Source organism: Xenopus laevis, chromosome 6S (genome assembly GCF_017654675.1).
Source record: "Xenopus laevis strain J_2021 chromosome 6S, Xenopus_laevis_v10.1, whole genome shotgun sequence".
In the NCBI taxonomy this organism is placed as follows: Eukaryota; Metazoa; Chordata; class Amphibia; order Anura; family Pipidae; genus Xenopus; species Xenopus laevis.
In genome coordinates this window covers 90,527,570-90,547,777 of record NC_054382.1, presented here as the reverse complement: position 1 = coordinate 90,547,777, position 20,208 = coordinate 90,527,570, and the positions used below count along the sequence as shown (strand labels likewise).

General features: G+C 38.3%; 1 protein-coding gene across 1 annotated transcript; it reads right to left on the bottom strand.

Annotated features, from left to right (window-relative positions):
- Positions 1–358: 358 nt before the first annotated feature.
- On the bottom strand, positions 359–19,882 carry rab12.S (RAB12, member RAS oncogene family S homeolog). The gene is made up of 6 exons (XM_018223637.2): positions 19,396–19,882; positions 12,485–12,545; positions 4,507–4,645; positions 3,562–3,651; positions 2,867–2,971; positions 359–2,354 (listed from the first exon to the last, which is right to left on the bottom strand). The coding sequence occupies exons 1-6, from the start codon at positions 19,616–19,618 to the stop codon at positions 2,241–2,243; spliced, it is 732 nt and encodes a 243-aa protein (XP_018079126.1). The 5' UTR covers positions 19,619–19,882; the 3' UTR covers positions 359–2,240.
- Between the last annotated feature and the right edge of the window lie 326 nt (positions 19,883–20,208).

The window sequence follows — 20,208 nt, the reverse complement described above, 5'->3', positions numbered from 1 at the left end:
GCCTTGATCAGATGTTAAACCAGTGATCATCCAGCTTTTACAGATCTGCTGGGCAATAACTATCAGCTAATGCCACACAAGGGCTGATCTCTCTTTCAGAAAAAGGGCTGCAACACAAGCATTTGCATTTTAGCACCGAAAGTGGCTGTATGTGCCTGCACTTGGACATATGCAATGGTTTAAGGGGCAGGCAAAGAAGGAAGCAGTCTGTAATTTTTTTTTCTACAGCCCAAGATCAGTCCTCGTGTGGCATTAGTCCAAAGGGCACAATGAATAATAACTAAAATTGAGCACCATATAGAGTGGTAAATAAGGATCTGTAATCTCGCAGCTGAAAAAAAGATTCTCTGATACACCATTCATAAATAAAAAAGTTTATTTTCACTTCATTGGTTAGAAAGACTATAAGAATCCAAATCCACAAGTAACCCATTTAGCCAAATGTATACTGTGTCTGACACTGTTTTACCCTTCATGGATCATACAGTGTTTTCTCATTATTATAAGAGATAAAGTATCTCAAACATGTAATTCACAAATCCACCATTGTTAAAGAATGGTATATGCCATGTGTAGGTTCAGTATTCCCAATTTTGTTCTCAAACCTCACATCTAAAAAGGACACGCCAAAAAATGTGGCAAAGTTAAAAGCATACATTAGTAAGTCAAAAGAAAGACAACACATTTTTTCTGTTGCGTTCACTAGGAACAATGTTTTTTTTTTTAGTGATTTTTGAGAAATAGATCTACTATACATTACAAGTAATCAAGTTAATATGTCACATTCCTTCGTATCATTGTGCAGTGAGCTTGAACCACTTGAGTCAATAGGCTGATTATTGCAGTGAAATATGATGTATGCTCTTCTGACATCCAGTGGAGCAAAACGGATGTTAACAGAGACGAAAATATTTCCTATTTAACATATTACCCTTAAGTGGATAGTGACATAAAACGGTGTAGCATTTTGGGTGCAGAGAACATTCCTTTTCTTTCAATATATTTCATTTTCAAATATAAGTGGAAGCTCCTATGATGCTTAACTCAGCTGAAATAGACGGCAATAACAGTCCATCTCGAGACACTATTATTGTCCAGGGTGCCTGCAACAGCAAAGGCTATTTCTCACTCATATGCCAATACCTTAAGAATAACTAACCTGCACACTGTAGGCTAATCTTTCACTGTTAGAGAACATAAATAATGCTCAAATTGGATACAAAAAATTTCCCTCTTTAAGAAAAATAAAAGACAGCTTATAAATATGAAACAGTTTCAGTAACTTATATGGGAAAGTATATGTAATGAACTTCTCAAATGTTAAAACCAATTCTTTGCATAATGCCTTAGCTATATAGAAATGTTTACAAGTATATATGTGACTATAAGAACACTTACTTATAGAATATGTTGTGCTGTAGCAGCAGTGTCCCTTTAATATCGCAATATTCAGCTGCATCACACAAAATGTTGTTGGACGTTGGAGTGCCATCTCGTGTGACTGTCTATGTCATACAATACTGTATGGACACAAGCCACATGCTACTTTGATTGACACATTTTAATGTGCTCATACAGAGCGAGAGAAGTCGAACGATTGCAATATACGCTTATGCTTGAAGTGAAAATAACAAATACTCTTAAAACAAATTCAACGTTAATAAATAATACTTAAACAAACTACTGGAAATGTAATATCCATGGCAGATCCAGTAACTGTATACACTATTAAAAAAGTACTTTGCATTATATAATAAACTGAATATAATACTGTTTATGGAAGGACTGCCCTTACAGGCATTTAATATCTGAACATGATAATATAGTTAGCAAAGCACCATATACAAGTCTAAATACAATAAAGAGAAAAAAAGGCTATTACGATTTGATACCAGGCAGCATGTCAGGCCTTAGCAGAAATGACTAACCAACTACACAGCTAGTGGAGCCTGTTCTAAAGTGCATTACAGGAACCACTGATGTACAGCGCTGCGGCTAATGGGCAAATCGTATCACTTCAACACACATTCACTGTATTGTGCAAACTCTGATGTACTGTTCCAGTGAGCAAGGGAGAGCCAAAATCAATTCCATCTCCTGATTGGGTAAATTTGCTTGCATATTTACACCATTTGCTAAAGAAGTGCAACATGTGACCTTCATAAGGGTAGTATTGCAAGATACAGGGACTGGCAGTCACTGTTCTGCTATGTGTGAAGTACAGAAAACATGAAATAAAATCAACAGCAACGGACAGGAGGTCTGGGTGGAGGCAATTCTGGTGGAACTTCAGGCTCCGGTTGAAGAGACAGGATACTGTTGGACAGTTCATTCCGTACAAGCTCCAGAGGCATCTAAATTCAAGGAGGTAAAAAAAGGTTTAATGATGTATAAATTGTCTGGGCACTCAGGAAAAGAGGTCCTTAACAGTGCCAGCTCTTCTTGTTTCTCTTTGTACTAAATGGATCTGTTTAGCTAAATACTATAAAAAATGGCTCCAAAACCTGTCCCCCCTTAGAACTCCTCTTGATATAACATTCTATACAAACTTCAATACCTTGGAATAGATTACCTCTAGTGAGCAGAAATTGAAACCCGTGACCTGCAGGTTTACCTGTGGGTTGCACAGATTTGTGCTGACATCCACATATTCTTTGCAGGTGTGTTTGGGCTGACTTTATTTTAACTGTTTTGTTGTAGTTCTGCAGTTTGAAATCACTTCTCTGGTTGTTGGTTAAAATGAATTCCAAAATATTATGGGCTTGACTAAACAAATCATAAACCATCACTTCTATGTAAAAACTTCTTTAATAAAGGAAAACATTTTATGGCAAAGTTATAAAAAAGCAAATTTGGTTTACCATACCTTTTTTAATATGTCATCGACCAATTTCAAAAAAATTTCATCTACATTGAAATTGTCCTTGGCACTTGCCTCACAGAATCGCATCCCAGTTATCTGCTGTGTAAACTAAGAAGACATAAAGAGAAAAGTGTAAAAATGGAGGTATTGTGGCGTAAAGCATACTTCTCTAACAGAAAAAAAGTTTCATTAACTCATTTAAAAAAAACTTGTATTTTCCTAACCCCCTAAAATGGACAAGGACGAAGCACCTCTAATACACAATGAGCAGGGAGAAACAGAAATACTGAGTTTGTTCCTAAATACACCCCTAAACAATGGCACTTATTTTACTTGTACATTTTTAGGGCTCAGACTTATGTACAGATATGAGATCCATTTCCAGCACGCTCCCATAGTCTATTTTAATCTAATAATTAAAATTTTAAAATAAGATAGTACCATGTACTTGATGCCAACTAAGACATAATTAATCCTTATTGAAGGCAATACAATCCTATTATTTAATAAATGTTTACATGAATTTTTTATTGGACTTAAAGGTATGGAGATCCTATTAATGGAAAGGTCCCTTATGCAGAAAACCCCAGGTCTAGAGGATGCTGGATAACAGACCTGTACCTGTACAATAATACGGCTAAATAGCAACTTATACAAAATACTGATATAGCATAATATAGTATTGCATAGTATTTTACCTTTTCTCCCTGTTGCCTTGTAATTTCTCTGTCAGTTTCACAGTCCAGCTTATTTCCAACCAAAAGCAATTCAGCCTCTTCAGAAGCATACTTGACAAATAAAAAAAAAACTATTGCATTATTGCATTTTATTCATTGTTTGTTTGTTTTTTTACTGCATGTACACCAGGTAAGATGAGTTACTGGAGCTAGACAAAATAATAAATATGCAAAAAGTTGAGCTTTCTGTTTGGAATGACTTCAGCCCTTAATAGAACACATCCCACATAATGAGGAGTATACTATTTATAAGAAACTTTAAATCTACTGTTTGCAGCTCTACCTGCTTGCAGAGGCTATGGTGAGTGTTTTGCTTCATTCTAGAATTTATGAAACTATCTTGTTCTATGGGGGCCTACAGCAACAGTTGGGAGGGTCCAACTGTTAGGCCATTTATGTCTATTTGCTTTAGATCAGCAGTCCCAAACCCTTTTACCTGTGAACCACATTATAATGTGGAAAGTGTTGAGGAGCCCCACAAGTATGAGAAAAACTCATATGGAATGCTAAATTAGCAATCTGATTAACTATTGAGCAACCCCTATGGACTTTAAGCCTGTAGGAGGCTCTGTTTGGAAGTATACTTGTGCCTATGCCTCCAAGCCAGAAATGTGAAGATGAGCACCTTCTCTGAGGCTTATGGGAGCTATAACAAAGGGCTGGTAAGCAATATGGTGTTCACGAGCCACTGGTTGGTGACCATAGCTAGATACTCATAAGAACCCAGCATAAAGGTTAGTAAGATTAAGGGTATAAAACAACCATTATTTTGAACGTTATCAGTGTCATGCTAAAGGGGGCCCTGTAGAGTTGTTGGACCGTAAGGGGGCTTGAAACAAAAATCATAAAATATCAAATCCAGCACAATAAAATCAGGTAAATACATCCATACCTCCTTACTCTTACCTTATCAATCATTTTCATCCACTTTGGTAAATCTTCAAATGTCTCTTTCTTTGTGATATCATAGACTAATATTATACCCTTGGCACTCCTGTAGTAGGCAGAGGTTATGCTGTTAAATCTTTCTTGGCCAGCAGTGTCCCTATAAAACAGAAGAAGAAAATAGAAGTATAATAGCCTCTATGTTTCCGAGCAATGGAACAGTGTATGAGTTTACTGTATTTAGCAATACACCTACAGAAAGGACTTTTCACAATGTCTATATTGTTTCAAGCATAGACTGTAAGATCTTGCCAGGCATCAGAAGAAAGAACATCATTGTCTAAAGCCATGGCATTAGTGTTACAATTAGCAAAGACACATTATTAATCCTTTAATTTTAATAGGGGCATAGTCCGACAATACCAATAAGCTAATGTCCTGCTGATGAAGTGAACAGTGAAGCCTGCAAAAACCATTCAGGGCAGTGGATTTGTCCTGGAAAAATGACAAAAGAACTCTGGATGGGTGCTGAGAAGTGGACAATACATATAAGCAAACATTTTTATTTCTGTGCTAGATAGATTTGTATATTAAATGATCTCATTAAATACACTATAAGACTTCTTGGTGCTACCCATCTCTTTCTTGGGATGCTTCTTTCTTTTGGCAAAACAATAACGCAAAACTGTGGGGGTGGGGGATTCCAAACAGACACAATATTCTTTATAAAAACATATACGAAAATGAATGAATAAAATACATGGTGACACTACTCATGAAACATCTGTAAAATAATACAAGCTTTAACTGGTGTGAATAGGAAAGCACAGCGGCATTTGGCGGAAGCCATTCCACTGCGCTCCTAATTTTCTCCACATTATATTAAGGCAATATTCATGCAGCGCTTACATTATTTGATGACTGCTACGCACAACAGCAATTCAGGAATATAAGTGTAAATGAAACCATTATGCAATTTCACATATGCGCAAACATGCTGAAGGGTTTTTATTGCCAGGAAGCAGTTATCTTTTACTTGTCTGGTGCAGATAAAACAAAGAAAGCAAATATCACTGCACCTTTTGGCTTGGTAGAGAGAATTTCCCTTTCAGGGTAATTATTACTGGGAGGAAATGTTATGTTATCACCCATCCACAACGCATCTTTATTTCTTTTTAATATATTTTGGGCTATTTAGGGCAGAGACACACGCTGCTATTTCGGGAGATTACTCGCCCAAAAAAATCGTTTCTTCTTCGGGCGACTAATCTCCCCGAACTGCCTTCCCGGCGCACTCAGAACGCTTTGTTTTCCAAAGTCACCCAAAGTTGCCTCACAAGGAAACTTTGGGCGACTTCGGAAAGCAGCAGCGATCAGAGTACCATCCTGCCGGCGATTTACATTCTAGCCGGCAGGAAGGCAGTTCGGGGGGGTTTAGACGCCCGAAGAAGAGATCTGTCGCGGGGCGAAGAATCTCCCAGAATAGCAGCGTGCATCTCTGCCCTTAATGTATTAATACTGCCCTTTATTTTAGCCTCAGGCAAAAGAAACACTAAACCTCCAGTTTAGAATTAGCAGCCCTGATGTACTATACATCATATGAATACCATATGTTGCCAGCTCACTTAACTTAAAGGGATACTGTCATGGGAAAAAAAAAAATTTCAAAATGAATCAGTTAATAGTGCTGCTCTAGCAGAATTCTGCACTGAATCCATTTCTCAAAAGAGCAAACAGAATTTTTTATATTCAATTTTGAAATCTGACATGGGGCTAGACATATTGTCAATTTCCCAGCTGCCCCAAGTCATGTGACTTGTGCTCTGATAAACTTCAATCACTCTTTACTGCAAGTTGGAGTGATATCAGCCCCCCTCCCTTTTCCCCCCAAGCAGCCAAACAAAAGAACAATGGGAAGGTAACCAGATAACAGCTCCTGGTAGATCTAAGAACAACACTCAATAGTAAAAACCCATGTCTCACTGAGACACATTCAGTTACATTGAGAAGGAAAAACAGCAGCCTGCCAGAAAGCATTTCTCTCCTAAAGTGCAGGCACAAGTCACATGACCAGGGGCAGCTGGGAAATTGACAAAATGTCTAGCCCCATGTCAGATTTCAAAATTGAATTTAAAAAAATCTGTTTGGTCTTTTGAGAAATGGATTTCAGTGCAGAATTCTGCTGGAGTATTAACTATTAACTGATGCGTTTTGAAAAAAACAGGTTTTCTGATGACAGGATCCCTTTAACTTAAAACAGGCCACACAAGAAATTCTAATAAAGAACGCTACATCAGTGGTGTAAAAACATGCTGCAGATTGTTTAATCTCAGAAATGAATGTTGTAAAAACTGCCTGAGTTTGTGTTTCAAAATTATTTAGACTGAAATGGCAGGTGACTCCAGGAGTCAGGCAAAGCCCCTGAAATGTTGCTATGTACTATTATATTATTGCTCATATTTCAGCAGCAACTTGTAGCCGTCTCTGAAAACAGATTTCTTTTATTATAGGGCATGTAACACAGACTACATATTAAAGTACAGCCAGCCCATGTAGAAAAACAATTAAACATAGTACTTGTGGCAGTAGCTTAATCCATTTCAAATAATGCACACATAGGGGCAGATTTATTAAGGGTCGAATTGTAAATTCAAATTTTCTAAAAAAATTTTGGGTCAAAACTCAAATTCCAATTGGGAATAATCCAAACTCGATTCGAATTTTAACTCAAATCCGAAAATTGAGATTTATCAAACCTTGACCCTTGGAAAAATTTGACTATTTGCCACCTAAAACCTGCAGAGTCCATGTATAAGTCAATGGGAGAAGGTCCAGTGACCCATTTGAAAATGTTAATAGCCTTCCTGACATTTGAGTTTTTTTCAGAGAAAAAAACTTTATTCGAGTTTAGTCGAATTCCATTCGAATCAAGTTTTCGGGTAGGTAATATTTGTTCAAGTTTCTAGTATATTCGAGTTTATTAGAGTTAAAAAAAAAGTCATATGAATTCGAAATTTGATAAAATGGGCCTCCCCAACTCTGAGCAAATTTATATGAAATTGTAAAATGTATTTAATATTCTGGAACACTTTGGGAAACCATGTATAGTGTAATGTTAATAAAGCATAACTGCAATTGAATAGTGTATATTCTACATGCAGTTCAGGGTACAAAACAAAACACACAAGAGTTTACCTGTTTCTTGACTGAGTGACTGCTCCTAAGTGATGTTAGCCATGTTATATGGCACAGCATTCCAGACATGAACACTGGAGGAGATGAGGGACCAAGACATGCCACATACAATCAAGCAAGAGCTGGCCGGTGAAGCCACTGAATTAGCGCCAGTTAAGTTGGTAGCACAACAACCACATGGTGAGATTAAAAGAAAAAAACACAGTGAATGGACAGACAAGAAGATTTAATGAATGGGAAAACTGTGAAGACATAAACATTCAGATGGATACACAATGTTAAAAGTTGGGTGCTAGAAAACTACAAAAAAGGCATTTTAAGAGAGAAGCCAAGATCGAGCATGCCTAGAAGATGCATATACATAGTCACTCTTAAAGGTTATAGTTAGTTTTGCAAGCTATTTTTTATATTTCTTTGGTTTTGTTCAACTGCCAAAGAATTTGTTCAGTTCAGTTGTTTTCAGATTTTTCACCATAAAGAGATTTCTTTTTTTTCAATTGCTTTCCATCTTTTATTTTTTCCATTTTCCCAAAATTTAAGTTTAATGTCCCTCCCTGTCTCTAGTGTTGCAGTCTGGCAACTCAGTGATCCAGGAGCATTCTAAACTATTTTTTCTAAACTATTACAATTTGCTAAATTTAGTTGATTAAAAAAAAAAAAAAAAAACAGCCATGACCATAGAGGGCTGCTGATTGAAACTTGCTTTAACATGAATATGAAGAATAATGTTTTCTGTTATTATAAGCCATTGCCTACCTTTCCCCTTTTTTAAATAATAATAATAATGTCAGGTTTATGAATGTGGTTCATTACACTGTTATTTCTTTTAAATGACGCAGAAGGGCTTTTCATTTTATTCTTTACATTTTCTTTCCACCCTTTCACCTTTCAGTGTTTCTCTCTCATTCACAGAAGAATGTTTAAACTTTGATTGCATAATCTTACAAAAATCAATTTTTTCACTGTACCTCTTAAAGGGAAAAAACCCTTTTTAACTTCTCATGGTACATATATACTAGCAAGGAACTGCTGTGTGGGAGACAGTAAAGCAATCAAGTAACTTGTCTGGCCAATAAACACATGGAATGCAATGGTAAGATGAACGTGCATACATAAAAAAATCAATGGTTTAAAGTTTTTTTGTAAATGCAATTGGCCATAGAAAGCAGTGTCTGATTCTGTCTCTGGATTTAAAAACATATCAGGCATCCCCCTGTATTTGTATTGAGCTTTTATCAGCTGGCTTGCAACATTGTTTCAGGAGTCAAAGCCAAGAGTGCAGAAAACAGACAGATACTGCTTTTCATAGCAATTACATTTAGAAATAATAGGTTTCGGGTGGAGGAGTCCTTTATCAGATTTTCTTGTAAGGGCAGAAATATAAGAATTGGGTTAGTTGTAATTATATTATGAATAAGGCCTAACTGATATAAACATGGATTCCTGCTGGCACAGCATTAATTATGCATATTTTAGGGTCAAATGATTTAGGGCTCTTTACAGACGAGCATTTCTTTATGTATTATATTTTAAGAGTATAACAACAATATTTAGCAATGACAAAGCAGAGCCATGTTCTGTTGCTTTTGTGTGTGCCAAAAAGGTTTCCAGTTACAGATAGCAGATGTTTATTTACCATTACCTAACCAATTAGACCTTAATATTGGTTACAAGTATGGAAACCTCAAGCAAATTGTATATAAAGATCTGGGAAAAAGTAAAAGGTACTTCCAGGTTTTCCACTAATACATACATTACTGTTATCCTGTATTTATAGAACAGCTACATTTGTACAAAGTTCTTTGCAGACACTGTTTATCATTCACATTAAAGTTGTTCACCTTTGAGAACATTTTTTATGATTTGTGGTTTTTGAGTTATTTAGCAGCTCTTCAGTTTGCATCTTAAGCAATCTGAAGTATCCTAGCAACCATGCATTGATTTGAATAAGAGACTGCAATATAAAAAGGAAAGGGCCTGAATAGAAGGATCAGTAATATAAAGTAACAATACATTTGTAGCCTTAGGGTAAGGTCACACAAGGCTCACTGAGGCAACTTTGGGCAGGCGACTTTTCATTGCAGCCTATGGGGAAAACCGCTGAGGCAGTTCGGGGAGATAGTCGCTCAAAAGACGAGGCGATTATTCGCCAGCCGACAAAATCTCCCCGAATCTCCTCGTGTGGACTAGCCCTTAGAGAGCATGTTTTTTAGAAGGGAGTCAGTGATACCCATCTGAAAGCTGCAAAGAGTCAGAAGAAAAAGGCAAATATAAAACTATAAAAAATAAATAATCAAAACCAATTGAAAAGTTGCTTAGAATTGGGCGTTCTATTATATAATAACAGTTACCTTAAAAGGTGAATCACACCTTTAAGGCCCTTAGGAGAGATTCACAGTCATAACAAACTCTACCCTCATTCTCATGACATGAGTAATTTGCTGCAGCTACTAAAAGGGGAATCTGTGCTCTATTTTCAGGCAAGTATGTACAATGAGGGTGTGTATTTCAGCATATGTATATTAATATTTAGAGAGCTAGGCAAGATGTGAAATGACTAAAAAATATTTTTTTCTTTCGTAGACCCCTCAGGACAATGGTAAACACAGTAATTCTATCTGTTTTGAGAACTGAGGGGTAAGCAGCTCTGCTGGCAGGCAACAATAACGTCTATGACAGTCACCTGAACCTTAGCAATGTAGGCAATTGCTTGGAATCACTTTCCTTCACTTCAGTGGCATTTTGCTGCCAGAGGTTTTACTAAATTCTTGGCAACAAATCATTGCATGTGATATTGCTCATGTATAAATAATATTTGAAACATTACCAAAGAAGCGGCAAAAAAGTATACACATAAAACTAGGGTTGCACCGAATCCACTATTTTAGGATTTGGCCAAATTCTGAATCCTTTGTGAAAGGTTCAGCCGAATCCTGAATCTGAACTCTAACTTGCATATGTAAATTAGGGTAATGAGGGGGAAAGAGACCCATGCGATCAGCACACGGGTGCATTTTTTTGACTCCTTTGTCTGTATGACGAAAAGTCACGTGATTTTTTATATTCACTGCTGTCCTAGTTTTTATTGTGCTATACCAAAAAAAACATGATTTTGGTTGTAAGAACCTCTCTTCTCCCCCTTTTTTTCATGCTCTCAGAATAATAAAACCTGATAATAGAATTCTGGTCTGACAGAATAAAAACAGTGTAGGTTTTCCATGGGATTGATGAACATATCGGCTTTATTTCAGACAGTGAATTTATTGAGAAAAACACCATAAAGAAATATGCACCTTAAAGGGAAAGTTCTCCGATACATACATTTTCATATGACATATAGATAGACAGATAGATCCATAGATCCATAGTAAGCAATAGGTCTTCATTTTTTGGTATGGTTTTTAAATTATTAACCTTCCTATTCTGCCTTTTTCCTCCTGCAGTTAAAAATGCTGTATGGTTGTTAATCACGGGCCACTGATCAACAGGGATGCTTCAGTTTAGTTATTATTTATTTCCCTTTTTTTACATTTTCAGTCCCTCTGCTGTTAAATCTTCCACCTTAATTTCAAAATCAATCCATGCTAGTTGCTAATATAAATAATCCCTAACAACCATAACAATTTACATTTCCTGGAATTCAGCTGTCTAAACTTGGGGAGTAACAAAAGCATGAAAATTACCAGGAGGGGCTGTGATTGGCTATTTGGTAGCACCCTATCTGGACTGGCAACCTACAGGCTCTTTTTGGCAGTATACATGGTTTTAATGCAACAAAACAAGCCAGGAATTCAGAAATAAGCTCCTGCTTTGAGGCCACTGGGAGCAATATCCAAGGGGTTGGTGAGCAACATGTTGCTCATGAGCCACTCGTTGGGGATCACTGGTCTACACCATAATAGTTAATTGCATTGTTACTTATGCAGAAAGCATGTAGTGTTAAATGAGACAAATAAAAACAGAACACTACACAAGTATGAATTATAAGGAATGAAGGAGAAATGTCTCAGTGGTTAGGGTATTTGACTTTTGTGTCAAATCATTTTTGTTGCACCCTTTTTGACAAAGGACCCATACACCATAATCTTGTCTCAGAACCCTTAAATACTGCACTTCTGTACAGCCAGCCCCTCTGTACACCAATGAGCTGTGCAAAGTCACTGGAACATTGTAGGTGAACAAATTGCATGCAGTGTTACTTTGTTTACCCTTCCCATTAAAGGAGACATTTGGTGTAAAAAATAAGAATGCACCAGTGCATTATACTCATTTATATATAGAAAAATTGTGCTTCAAAAAGTAGTGTTTCAGGCTGATTGATTGAATATTTCTGTAAAAACTAATAATCCCACCCTTCTCTTCCACTTCCTGCTCCCTGAATTCCCAGGCTGTGCAGGGGAGCTAGTGGCTCTCAGCTCACTGTACTATAGTACAGGAACCAATCAGCAGCTAGCAGGACCTGATAGGGAACTGAAACATGTCTGTGCTTGTGTGACTGCAGGGCTGTGATTGGCTGTCCCCCTCCTACTGTGCTTCTGGCAGGGATCGTTAGGACACTCCCACCCCTCATTAGAAACACAGACAGGGACCAGAGAACATCTATAGGAAGCACCAATAAAGGGGCAATTTTTAAAGATAATATACATTTTTAGCACCATGTAAAAGCAGCACCATTTATTACTTATAAATGCCTACAAAATTAGGGTTTTTTTCATTCATCCATTATGTCTCCTTTAATGTTAAAATTAATTACAGCAGAAATACATGATAACATGCCTACAGAATCATTAAATGTCTTACTTACCAAATCTGTAACCTAATTTTCTTCCCTCTTAGTTCTACAGTTTTGATTTTGAAATCAACACCTAAAATAAGAAAACATGTAAGGATCAAACAAGGCAAATATAAAGTAAAACAATGCACATGCTGCATTTGGAGATGCAATTCATTATGGGTTGTTCACCTCCGAGTTAACTTTAGTATGATGTAGATAGTGATATTCTGAGACAATTTGCAATTGGTTTTAATTTTTTTTTTATAAATTGCAGTTTTTGAGTTATTAATATTTTATTCAGCAGATCTCTAGTTTGCATTTTCAGCAATCTGGTTGCTAGGGTCCAAATTACCCTAGTAACCATGTGTTGATTTGAATAACAGACTGGAATATAAATAGGCGAGGGCATAAATAGAAAGATAGATAATAAAAAGTAGCAATAAAAATACATTTGTTGCCTTACAGAGCATTTTTTTTAGATGGGGTCAGTGACCCCCATTTGAAAGCTGGAAAGAATCAGAACAAGAAGGCAATTAAAAAAAAAATATAGGAAATAAAAAGGCAGACCAATTGAAAAGTTGCTTAGAATGGGCCATTTTCTAACATACTAAAAGTTAACTTGAAGGTTAACCTATGATTTAAAGGAGAAGGAAATGGAGAATCCCTGGTGGTTAGACATGTCCTTAGACACCACCTGGCACTTCCCTTCACTAAAAAATACATAGTGTACAATTCTGGTGAGTGCTGCACTGACATTTTCTTGCTTTCATAGGGATTCCCTGCAATTGCGATGCCATGATTACCTAAATGAAACACTGGTTTTATCTATATGTCTGTGTGGATGATTGGTTCTTGAGTGCCTGCACGACTACAAATATGGTTTGATTCCCTGCAACTGGTCTGGGTGCATGGGCAGTAGATTAGAATCAGAATTTGCAGAGAAACGTTTCTGCTGAACTGCGCATGTGCCCAGGCCAGGGCTGCAGCAAAGATACCGAGACAGGAAACAAGATGGCGGTGTGGAATACCACACCAAGATGGCACGCTTTTCAGTAAAAAGGATGAATGTTGTCCCAGAGTCAGAGGTAAGTAGTTATGACTGGGGAATGCCTAAATAATTGAAACCCTCTGTGATTAATTTCTTTTCCTGTTTTTTACTTGTATTAAAGGGATACTGTCATGGGAAATATACATGTTTTCAAAATGAATCAGTTAATAGTGCTGCTCCAGCAGAATTCTGCACTGAAATCCATTTCTCAAAGGAGCAAACAGATTTTTTATATTCAATTTTGAAATCTGACATGGGGCTAGACATATTGTCAATTTCCCAGCTGCCCCTAGTCATGTGACTTGTGCTCTGATAAACTTTAATCACTCTTTAGTACTGTACTGCAAGTTGGAGTGATATCAACCCCTCCCTTTCCCCCCCAGCAGCCAAACAAAAGAACAATGGGAAGGTAACTAGATAACAGCTCCCTAACACAAGAAATCAGCTGCCTGGTAGATCTAAGAACAACACTCAATAGTAAAAACCCATGTCCCACTGAGATTCCTTCAGTTACATTGAGAAGGAAAAACAGCAGCCTGCCAGAAAGCATTTCTCTTCTAAAGTGCAGGCACAAGTCACATGACCAGGGGCAGCTGGGAAATTGACAAAATGTCTAGCCCCATGTCAGATTTCAAAATTGAATATAAAAAAAAAATCTGTTTGCTCTTTTGAGAAATGGATTTCAGTGCAGAATAGCACTATTAACTGATGCGTTTTGAAAAAACATGTTTTCCGATGACAGGATCCCTTTAAGAAACAACTAAAGAGCAATAACAACTTTGCCTAAACTCACAAGTGCTAATATATTTAAAATTGCTAAATGAAGGATTTTAAGATAATTATGCCTTAGCAAAGATAGTGAACACAAATCTTTAACTGCAGGAGAGGATACATTTAAAACAATATAATGTAAATGTATTATAAGTCTATCAGTGTGTGTACAATTTGTGAGCTCGGAAGCAATTTCACTGCAGAGGAAATTAATCTAGAACCTATCAGAACCTCAGATAGCTATGTGGCACTATAATGTTACAAATAGATTTGTCATGAAGTCATGTGTTTGCATGCTAGTTCCAACAAATGAAGTAGCTGGTTTAGTAGATAACATATTGGCCATGAAAACCTACTAGAAAATCTAAGCGTCTTGAACAAAAATGATATGAGGCACACCCGCAGGCAGCACAAGTCTTTCTAAGCCTCTGAGCATTTTTTAAAAATGTCTTCTTTTGTTTAAAAGCCGGAATATACAGGCAGGAGATTCAAAATGCTTTTAGTTATTTACTAAGGGAGTTTAGGCAAATGGTCACAAAATAAATGGAACGGCACATTGAATTGATCTGCCATGGGGTAATCACCAGTGTTTCTTGTATCAGGTCACAGCCTGTTTGAAACAAACACAGGGGATCACTTTCTTTCTGCATCACTGGAAATCCTGGCAGGGAAGGAGGGACTAAACACAGTGTTCCATTCCTTATTAAAATCACGTGTGCAGGGAATTGTGGGGTTTGGAGGATGCAGGCTGAGGACAGATGGCTGTTGATACAAAGTAACAGTAGTCAGCCAGCTCAGCAAAGTAGTCAGAAAGATCAGGAGAGCAGGGGACTAGGCTTAGGAAAATGTCCCAAACCATTAAAAATCAAGAAAATTCTGCATATTTTTTAATTGATGTATATTGCAAAGTTGCTTGAATTTATGTTTACTTTTCAAAAAGCTCAAGTTCTGTTTTTGTGGAGGATAACCGGTGACGTTATTTGACTCTAAAAACCTCCGATTGACTTTGTGCTGTTTATTTCCAAAACAATTCTATAAAATGTAAGGGTACTCGGCTTGCACCAAACAAAATATTACAACTACTTCACAGCTCCCACTTTGTCCTACAATTGGCTTTGTTTCTCCGGACCCTTACAGAGCACATATCCCAAAAAGTTACTTTATCGAACTCCGGTAAAAAATATCCAGTAGGGGAAAGATTATTATATGCTAGGTGTCCTTAAACCTTAGTTACAGACCTTCAGGTTGCTGGTTTTACAGAGCCCTTACTTAAAGGAACAGTACCACCAAAAAAATCAAAGTGTATTAAAGTAATGATAATATCATGTACTGTTGCCCTGCACTGGTAAAACGGTGTTTGCTTCAGAAACACTACTATAGTTTATATAGACAACCTGCTGTGTAGCAATGGTGGTAATTGAAAAAAGGCTATATGGCACAGGTTAAATAGTGGATAACAGAGAACACCATTATGTTCAACAGAGCTTATCTGATGTGTAAGAAAAGCAAAAAAGGACCGCACATGCTCACCGCTCTCCCCTCAGGTCAGGTGCTCAGTCAGACAGTGTCCCCACTGTAAACACGACAAAGACTCGAAAGACAGACGGCACTTCTGAAAATGTGGTTTATTGGAATTCCTTTTGGAAAAACCTAACGCGTTTCGGGAGTTATCCCTTAGTCATAGGTTAGCAGTTCACTAGCTACAGCTGAGTTTTTTATACACGAGGTAATGATGCCCTCTAGTGGGCTCTTAGTAAAATTACATCTTTATTTAAATCCATTAAAAACTGAAACACAGTGAAACAATTAAAAGGTTTTCTTTGAAACAGTGTTCATTAGTTAAAAACCAAACAAACTTGTCAGTACAGCTCTTGTGGAGGGGATGATTCAGATTTCAGATTTATCTGCTGTGTAACCTGAGCAATTTCTCCTTTGATTGGCTGCCCCCGTTGCTACACAGCAGCTTTTTTATATAAACAATAGTAGTGTTTCTGTAGCAAACCACAGTTTTACCAGTGCAGGGCAAAACTGCATTATATTTTTATTACTTTGAAACACTTATTTTGATGTTACTGTTCCTTTAACACTACAGAGCCAATCAATTATAAAGCTCCTGATACTGAGCTGAGCACGAGAGAGATGTCAGCAATGATATTGTTGAGGCTACAAAATAGACAATACTGAGAATGTGTATTTTAGTAGAGACAATTCTCAGTATTGTCTTTGGCAGTGTATCTTCTGGCATTTTGTAGCCATGACAAGTAGCTGGCTACTGAGTTTGTCTCAGCCCTAAATAGGCACTGGTATCTGAACTCAGAAACATCTAGAGGGCAGAATGTTTGTTATAATCAGACTATAATCCCAACACATTATATCTCATACCCCCTTTTATTTTCGCTTGTTAACTCTAAATGGGCACGGCCACTCATCTCATCAGTATCAATATCTGTATATAATCTGTAATATGTTTCATATATGCACACTTCTATCAAGCAGCACTGCAGGATACGTTGGCAGTTTAAAAATACGTTATTAATAATGTCCTGTGGGGAAGGAAGCCTCTGAAACATTGATCAACAATAAATAATAAAATATCTAGCTTTTCTATTGTGGAGATGTTTTTATTGGGACACGACAGTTGCGATACTTTTGTCAAAATACTAGATGCCTGGGTAACCTATTGCTGCACATATACAGAGTACTGAAGAGCTCCCATTTGCCTTGATTGGAAATGCTCCCAGACGGCTCATACAATCCCTTTATAACTAAAGGTGGCCATACACAGGCAGATTAAAGCTGCCGATATCGGTCCTTTAGACAGATTCAGCAGCTTATCTGCCCATGTGTGGGGGCTCCCGACGGGACCTCCCGAACGATATCAGGTCAAAAATTGGGCAGATATCGATCGGTCAAATTTGATTCTTTGTACAATCCAGGACCGCATCGGCTAGTTGATGTGGTCCTGCGACCCGACGGAGCTCATTCGTAGTATTGTAATCCGATTGTTCGGATTCATCCGATATCGCGCAGCCGTTAGTGGCGACCTTGCCAAACTAGCGGATCTTATAGTGTATGGCCAACTTTACTGCCTGCAGGAATTGTTCATCAACTAATTTCTGTGTTATCTCCCACAACTTACAAGACATCACCCATGCCAACTTATTATTCATCGTTGGGATGCCATTATCCAAATGAACATTATGAGGTGCGTTTTTAACCACTGCAGAAACCGATCTTTCTCCTCACCACCTCGTAAGGCACAATATATGAATTATGTTACAGATAACATTAAATAGAATCCAGATTTATATAGCAGACAATAGTTGAGTATAACCAGGGTCAAATGTCATTTGAAGCTTCCCATATAATATAGGAATGTTGCTGCCAAGAAGGATTGTACAGGGATTGGCATCCAAAAATATGTTTTATAGTCATTATTATTCAGCAAATAAAGGCTAACGTTAGAAATATAATATTTTTACTTTATGATGTTACTTGTCCTTTAAAGTGAGATGACTTTTTACACAATTGTACACTTAGATTACCAGCAAAGACAAGTCATAAATGAACACTGAAAAAAAAAAAAAAAAAGCGTTTGGGCATCACCAATACTTAGTACAGAGCAGTGAGTAGGTGGTGGAACACTGGAAGTTGTATTTTAATAACACGGGCCACAGGGTTAAGAGCTTGACCAATGACAACACTCGCCCATGCTATATTTGTCACTTTCCCTCCCTGTTGTGCTCTTGCTGAGTGACAAGATGAAGGCTGAAGGGCAGGGGAGCAAGACTGCAGCTGTGCATTGACCTCTCACCATATTAATATTATGGGGCAGATTTACTCAAGGGCGCAGTGACGAACTTTGGTGACGATTCGCCAGCGTTACCCTTTTTAGGCACTTCACCAATTTACTAACGGGCGCCGGTGTAACTTCGCTAGTGAAAGAGACAAACGCTAGCGGTCATTTGCACTATCGCCTGGCGAATGGACATTACTCTGCAAATTCACTAAGATGCAGATTTTACTGAACATTACCTCTTTCGCCAGACTTGCCTTCGCCAGCTCAGACCAGGCGAAGTGCATTGGAGTACATTTAGTGGAGTATTTTTAGTGGAGTAAGTTCCCAAAAAACGCTGGCGTCTTTTCCTTTTTTCAGAGTGACAGCCTGCCAAAGGCCTTCAAATTTTTTTTGGGGAACCGGTTTCCCCATACATTTTCTAACTTATGGCACAAACTTATACTGTGGGCTCATGTGTAGGGCATTATAACAACTCTATTTTCTTTATTAAGGTTCCCTGGATTTGTGTAATGTAATGTATTGGCTGCAACATATACGTCCATGTAACTTTATCATTTCCTGCAGTATGCAAATTAGCCTGAGTGAAGACCTCTAATGAAGTTGCGCTTGGCATAATTGACCACTAACGCATCTTCGCTCTGATTGCTGAAGTAACGCTAGCGAAAATTTGCCTGCATTTGGCGACCCTGGACGCAACTTACCATTTTAGTAAATTAGCGTTGCGATGGCTGCAAAGTTGTCGCTGGCGAATTTTCACCGCTTAGTAAATTTACCCCTCAGTTCTATTAGCTTGCTTTGGTTTAATTTAAAGCGATATAACCGACTGTCATTTGGATCACTATCAACGTAACACGGGTGCCATGTATACAACAGAATTAGCGGGCATGTAAATATAACCCATGGTGCCCAGGGAGCAGAGAACGCTGCCTGCCCACAAAGGCCTCATGTGACCACTTGGTGTGTACTGGCCATTGCATTTTCCATTAAATAACATTATGAATAGTGACAGATGGACTGTTATAAGCAAGATGCCCCCTGTGCCAGTAGCCTTTACATAAGCAGGTCATGTTTATAAAGCACCAGCATACAGGCTATACAACTGCATTATTACAGTTCATATTCATAAAGAAACCAGATATAATCATTATGTGTTGCTGTCACTGCCCATGAAGTCTGTATGAGTGGCAGCTAGTAAATGGCACTTAGTGAATAGCCTGTAGCCTGATGACTGCAACTCCCAGCACCCTGTCGTTGACAATAGGAGCGATATTGCAGCTGGAGGGCCACAGTCTGAGCATGGAGGTGCCCCCCGCCCGCGCTTACCCACTGTGGATTTACACGCCTCGCAGAACGTGTCGTCCGTGAATCTCTCCATGAGACTGGTCTTGCCGACGCCTCGGGAGCCGATGATAATGACCTGTAACTTAAAGTCCGCCGGTCTAGGGGGCTGTTTCCGCCTACGGGCCGCTTGGGCACTAGTCAGAGCCGGGGAGTTGGAGCCGAGATGGTTACTGCTCCCTCGCGGATAGCCGGGTCTGGAATCCATTAGCACGTGTCTCGGAGCCGAGACCGGAGGAGATTCGGCTCTCAGTAAAGAAAAGGAAACATAAACAACCGGTGCGCCCAAGGCCTGAGCTCACACAGGGGGTGAAATGGCAAGAGCTGAAGTGCCCGTATGTCCCAAACAAAGAGAGGGAAGCACAGAGCGGCCCTGGGAATGGGAAGCTCCCTCTATGGATGGGGAAGACTCGCCCGTGTTGTTTCTCACGATACTCAGGATAGCAGCAGCCCTACTAGTAAAGATTTATGGAGGAGATTAGTCTCCTGCTAGTATTTATGCCCCCCCATAATTAGACATAATTGAAATTGCCGGTGCTATGAGTCATAGCGATTTCAATTATTGTTATGTTATGAATCTCATAGGTACTTATTGACCAACATATCACTAAATCACATTCAATTCCCCCAGGGTGATGGAAGACAGGGAGACTAGTCGCCCAGGGACAAATCTTCACATCTGTTGGCAACGAATTGCTGGCAGGATGGCGTACAAATCGCTTCGGAATTTCAAACTTTCCCAGTGAGGCAACTTCGGGCGACTTCGTTATATATACAAGTTATTTGTATACCATCCCA